This window comes from Monodon monoceros, unplaced genomic scaffold (assembly GCF_005190385.1).
Source record: "Monodon monoceros isolate NGI ecotype Baffin Bay Population unplaced genomic scaffold, NGI_Narwhal_1 Super_Scaffold_5, whole genome shotgun sequence".
Taxonomy (NCBI): Eukaryota; Metazoa; Chordata; class Mammalia; order Artiodactyla; family Monodontidae; genus Monodon; species Monodon monoceros.
The window spans coordinates 76,946,450-76,952,701 of NW_021703782.1; the positions used below are offsets into that span (position 1 = coordinate 76,946,450).

General features: G+C 41.9%; 1 protein-coding gene across 1 annotated transcript; it reads right to left on the reverse strand.

The window, feature by feature from the left end:
- Positions 1–5,101: 5,101 nt before the first annotated feature.
- LOC114884680 (olfactory receptor 13C7-like) lies at positions 5,102–6,252 on the reverse strand. The gene is given in 3 exon segments (XM_029203800.1): positions 5,102–5,251; positions 5,253–5,825; positions 5,827–6,252. Coding segments are annotated over 3 exon segments (960 nt in total). The 5' UTR covers positions 6,064–6,252.

Consider the following 6,252-nt stretch of genomic DNA (forward strand, 5'->3'; position numbering starts at 1 on the left):
CCTATCCATGCTTTTTTGGGATGAATGCAACTTTCTCACAGTGTATTATCTTCTAAGTATATTACTATATTTGTTTTATTGATTTTTTGTATTTTAGCATTTTGGCATCAATGTTCAGGGGGAGTGCAGGCCTGAAAAGAGTTTATTCCTTCTGTTTTATTTGAAAAAGAGCCTGGAATTTGACCAAGACTAGTTTGCAGTTTTTTGTATCTCAATTGGGAATTATCTACCATGTAAGATAAATATAGGATTGCAGTTGGAGTATGCAGTGGTCAGCAAGAGAGGGTGACTATGTAAAGATGCTTTTGCTTTGGGCTTTGTAATTGTCAGGACTTTGTAAGTTTCTAGATAGAAAACTTACTCCAACCAGCATAATCCCAATACAAACTTTAATGCTCATACAACTGAGAAGTTCAAGGGTGGATTCAGTCTCAGGCACAGCTGGAATTAGGGGCTCACCATGTCATTAGGACTCTCTGTCCCTTCATATGGTTCTTATCTCTACTTGTCTTTTCCTGGCTTCATTTTTAGCAGACTTTCTCACGTGCTAGGGAAGAGAGCTGTCAGCAGCCTAATCCACATTTTTCTATTTGAGTCTCCAGATGAGAACTGAGCCCTGGCCAACACCTTAGACTGCAGCCTTGCAGAGGACTTGCTTGAATTCCTAACTCACAGAAATGGCAGGATTATAAATGTGTATTGTCTGAAGCTACTAAGTGGTGATCTGCTATGCAGCATAGAAAGCTAATACAGGACCCCTTTCTTCTTGCTCCAGTTGAAATATGCTGGGGAGTGGTTCTGATTAGTTTGACCTAGGTCACATGCTTTCCCTTAGACTGATTGCTGTGGCCAAGCGTTGGTGTAGTACAATTGGCAGCCCCACTAGAATCACATGATAAGAGTGAGAGGGCAGTTTCCTCCCCAAACAACAGATGCACAGTGAAGATGTAAGTAACCTCTGTGACGGCATCTGTAGGAACTCCAATACTGTGACTTACATGTGCTTCTAGCAGAGGTCGTAAATTGCAACCCATAGCCAAAAATGGCTGAGGAACAAATTTTGTTTGGTCCTCATAATACTTATGCTGTTGAAGAATTACGGGAAGCACTCAACTCTGCAAACACCAGACATAAATGTGGAGCCTGCAGCAAAGGGAGCAGCTCTTTGCATTCCCTCCCCACCCCCTTTCTGCATTCCCGCCTGGCAGCAGTTGGCTGGAGCTGAGGAGGAAGAGGCAGTTAGCTCCTGCTTTCCCACCTGGTCCTTCCACCAGGACCTGGTCCTGGTCTTTTCCCACCTGGTCGTGTCCACAGGGGACACGTTCCCTGTCCGGCATCTGAAATGCTCTGATTCCTTAAATGCTCTGATTCCTTAAATGCAGTTTGGGTGATTACGTTCTAGACACGTTGTCTGTGATCGTCTGTGATGTTTGATTAGGTTATATTTTGTGATAACCTTCATTAGATACTATACTCTCTTGAAGATTTTAAGGATCATCCTAAATTGAGAGAAATGGTCACCAGTAGTAATCAGGTAGAAATTAATTTGCATGTACGCAGAGCTCTGAAAGACTCCATTTGTCAGTGGTCTGGTTTAAACTCTTTGGTTATCTTCAAAACAAGGGCTGGAGTAAAGACTGGTTTTCTTTGCTTCTGAGAACCTTTGATGAGTGAGCCTTTGTGTTTGCCTCCAAGCCCAGGGCTTGGACCTTTTCCCAACAAATAGGATGGACCTGCTCTAGGGATGGGAAAATGGATGGAGCATGGGTCATCCCAACCTGTTAGAAAGGGGGAAAAAGGCTTTGAATGAGGGTACTTGGAGGATACTCTAGACTGCCCTGAAGTTTACATTCAGGGCTTTTCCTCCCTCCAAAATGAAAACATCTTTTTTTTTTTTTTTTTGCGGTATGCGGGCCTCTCACTGTTGTGGCCTCTCCTGCCGTGGAGCACAGGCTCCGGATGCGCAGGCCCAGCGGCCATGGCTCACGGGCCCAGCCGCTCTGCGGCATGTGGGATCCTCCTGGACCGGGGCACGAACCTGTGTCCCCTGTATCGGCAGGTGGACTCTCAACCACTGCGCCACCAGGGAAGTCCAAAACATCTTTTTAAAATATCTTCTGTTAATGCATGACCATTGTAAATATATGATGTACTCAAACTTCTTTATGTATTTTCCCTAGGTATTTTAAAGTTGTGACTGGTGTGAATTATATACAACCCCCCTACTGTACTTTCTTACTAGTTGTAGTAGTTTTGCAGTTGATTAAACTTTTTTCCTCAGTAAACAACATCTGTTTACTTACTGAATAGTTTTCTTCTTTTCTATATTTTGTTCCTTATTTATTTTTCTGATCTGGTTTAATTAGCTAGAATTATGCAGACATCGAGAGCAGAGGTCCTAATCCAGACATGCATTGTAGGCATGTCACTGGTATTCTTGCCATCAAGTATGCTGTTTGCTGTTGTTCTTCATGAAGGATGGTTTCTTCTATTCAAGTCCACTACTTTAAAAAGTCAGAAATAGGTGCTAGATTTTACCAAATGACTTCTCAACATTTGTGGATGGGATTACTTTTTCTTATTTAATCTGTTAACAAAATGGTTGCAGTAATTGATCTCCTAATGTTCCTAATGTTAGAAACCTTGAAATTCCTAAAAAAAAAAACCCACTGGGTAATGTGTATTATTTGTTTACTGTACAATGGTTTAAATCTACTCAGGTTCAATAAATGAGTTTTTTCATTTGATGAACTTTCTTTGTTCTTTCATAATCCTCTGATTCTTTCAAAGAAAGAATTCTAATACTTGTCTACTGGTATTGACTCGTAAATTTTCAACAAGCATGTTAAGACTTTTGTTGCATTTCAGTATCAATGCAATGGATTGTATTTATAAGAACCCCTTCCCACCATATCCTTTGTAAGATGAAGCCTTCAGTGGCCTTTGCTTCTCTTTCTCCATTTCCCAGCTTGATGAAGTCATCTAGAATTGTAACTGGAGCTCCATCATTGCTTTCTTGTCACTGTTTACCTCGACATGATTGCTAATAATTCCTTCATATATTTGTCTTTGCAAATTTGGTATAAGAATTGACTAAACTTCATTAGTCTTATGCATTTCATCATTCTCCACTGTCTCTTCTATGGCATATCCATCACATCCTTTCATTTATTTATTTTTAACTGTTTGTTGGGAGAATGTTCTAAATAAATTTTTTTTCAGGAAGGGATTGTAGGGGTATGTGCTTTCTGTGTTTACACATGACAGCAAGTGTCTTTTTAACCCTCGTATCTGTGCAATGATGAGGGGTATGTAGAACTCGGGACTCACAGCCCATTTCCCTCAGAACTTAGTAAACCTTGTTCCACTGATGTCTACATTTAGGGCGGCAGAACAGCTGGCCAATGGCAGTCAGATTCTCATTCCTTCTTAGGAAATATGCTTTTCTTCTGTGTAAAAGTCTATAGAACTATTTTGGTGTATATAGGCATCAAAAGTTATCCTTGAATAGTTATCCTAGGTAGGTGTGCCTTTTGCTACAATTCTTATCTGGTGATTGATGAACATTTTATGAACAAAATATCTAAAACTTCTGTTCAGTGAAATGTGTTTTTTTCTCTTTAGTTATTATTTGTCTTTTGTCTGCTCTGTTTTCTCTTCATGTTTTCATGATGGATCCCCCTGGTCTATCTCCCATGCCTCTCGTCTTTTCTCAAATAACTTAAATCTCTTTGTTTTTCTCTCTGAAGTCTAGGAGAGGAATTTAAGTTATTTTAAATTTTAAAGTTCATTTTAAAAAATTGTGCCATCTACTTTTAAATACTTTCTACTGAATTTTATTTGATCCAGTAAGTGGAATGTTTCCCCTAAGAAAAAGTTCTTATTTCCCAGTTATCTTTTCTCCTAGCTTCTTTTTTTATAGACTTCTCTTGTTTTATTGATTCACTACCCTCTTGAATTCTGCTGAGAAAACCACTGAGAATTTTCTTTAATGCTTTCACCATCTTCCTGCAATAACTCTTTTTCAGCAAAGGCTGATTGTTTCGATTGTTAGTTTCCTCTCTATTGGATTAAAAATTGATATCAACTGTTAGAGGTTTTCTATTCTGCTCATTCTTTAACTAGATGTCTAGATTAATTACTCTAGGGAGCTGCCTTGGACTTCCTCACCAGTCATGTAGGTGATTCTTAGATGTCTCCTCCTCCCTCTGAGCATCACCTCCTCTCCCCCTGACTACCATGTGGCTTTGGGGTTTCTTAGGTAGAAAAGCAAGCGATGGTCACCCCTTGGCTGCACACTCGGTCAAGCCAGGTCAGGCGGTTAATAGAATTCATTTGATTCTCCTCGGTACCTCTCAGTTTTGACATTACTCTGATGACCCTTGGAGGCCAAGGATATCTAGGGAAAGAACCCAGGGATGAATAACATTTTCAAAAAAGGGAAAAGAAAAAAGGCCTGAACCTTTGTTTGACCTTTGCATCAGTTTTGCCACACCTTACTCTCCTCTCTGCTCCAAAGATATAAATGATTTTCTGGTGGGGGACTTGGTTAAGGACAAGAGAAAGAGGTTAATTTTGAAGACACAGGGAGAGAATGATTCAAGAAACAGTTTTAGTAATTTAAATGACAATAAGGAGAAAGAGGCAATGAGGATAAGGATAAAAATATTACTGTTTTTTAATAATGGAGTAGGAAGAGTTGACATAGGTGACATAAAAATAAGAACCCTTTCAAATATGTTCAAAGGGCGAGCCAAGGAGTAATTGAATTATGGCCCTACAGACTTGAGCTTTTCATGAGTTAAGCAATAAATCTTGAAGGGTTACTTTTCCTTGTTATCAATTTGTTTAGTATGCATCACAGATATAGAGAACTGTAAGGCTTGATCAACAGAAATATACTTTTGTAGAATCGCCTATAGAATGAGGGGAAAATTCATATTAAATGCTTTCTGTTCACACAAAGCTCTTGGGTGTAATGAGATTCCGTGTAATTAGATTTACCTACGTAAACTTGCATGAAGTTAGCCCTTCATCTTATCCTCCGAGACCCTCAGGTAAGAGAAACCAGGGAACAGGAACCATCAGGACCCCTCCAGCATCACTGGGTGAAGCGTTTCCGAGTCACCAGGTCCCTCACAGCGGCCTTCGCCTCCTTGTTCCTCAGGCTGTAGATGATGGGGTTGAGCAAGGGGGTCACCACTCCATAGAAGAGGGAGGTGAGCTTGTCTGCAGGGTCCTGTTTGTCTGCCTCCCAGGGGGTCCTTGGATTTAGGCTTCCCATACATGAAGAGGATGGTCCTATAGAAGATGACTACAGCTGTTTGGTGGGCAGAGCAGGTGCAGAAGGTCTTTTTCCTCCTCTCAGCTGAGGGGATCTTCAAAATGGTAGCGATGATGAACACGTAGGAGAAAAAGATGAACAGAACTGGGATGCCCAGGAAGATCACATTGGCCAACACCATACTGATTATATTGATGGAGATGTCAGCACAGGCCAACTTCAGGACAGCCAGGATCTCACAGGTGAAGTTGTTGATGACATTGTCCCCACAGAAGGGTAGTTGCATTGCTAGGGATGTCTGCATCATGACAGTGGTGCTTCCAGCTGCCCAGGAGCTGGCAGCCATGGGTGCATAGGCAGCCTTGCTCATGACCTCAGGGTACCTCGGGGGGTTGCAGATGGCCATATGGCGATCAAACGCCATCATGCCCAGAAGCACACACTCCGCGGCCCCCATGGCAAAGGAGAGGAACATCTGCACAGCACATGCTGAGAAGGGGTTGGTTTTCCTGTGGGTCAGGAAGTTGTCAAGGATGAGGGGGGACTGAGGAGGCTGTGTAGCAGATGTCCAGGAAGGAGAGGTTCCTCAGGAAGAAGTACATGGGCTTGTGTAGGCAGGAGTCCAGGATGGTCACCAGGATGAGGACCCCGTTGCCCAGCAGGGTCACCAGGTACATGAGCAGGATGAGCACAAAGAACGTTTTCTCCAGCCTTGGGTGGGCTGAGAGGCCCAGGAGAATGAACTCTGTCACAGAGGCTGTCTGGTTGGCACTTTCCATGGTCTGTCTCGTCTTTCAACTAAATAAAATACTCAGTGATCCAAACTCAACATCCTTTGTCTCATGTAGGTCCAGGGCATCTGGTCTGGAGTTCCAGTCTGGCTGAGTGATTGAAAAACCATTGTGAAAGTCCACAGTCTCTATTTGTTTCCAAGAAAAAGGAGAAATAAAATTAGAAATTACGGGCTT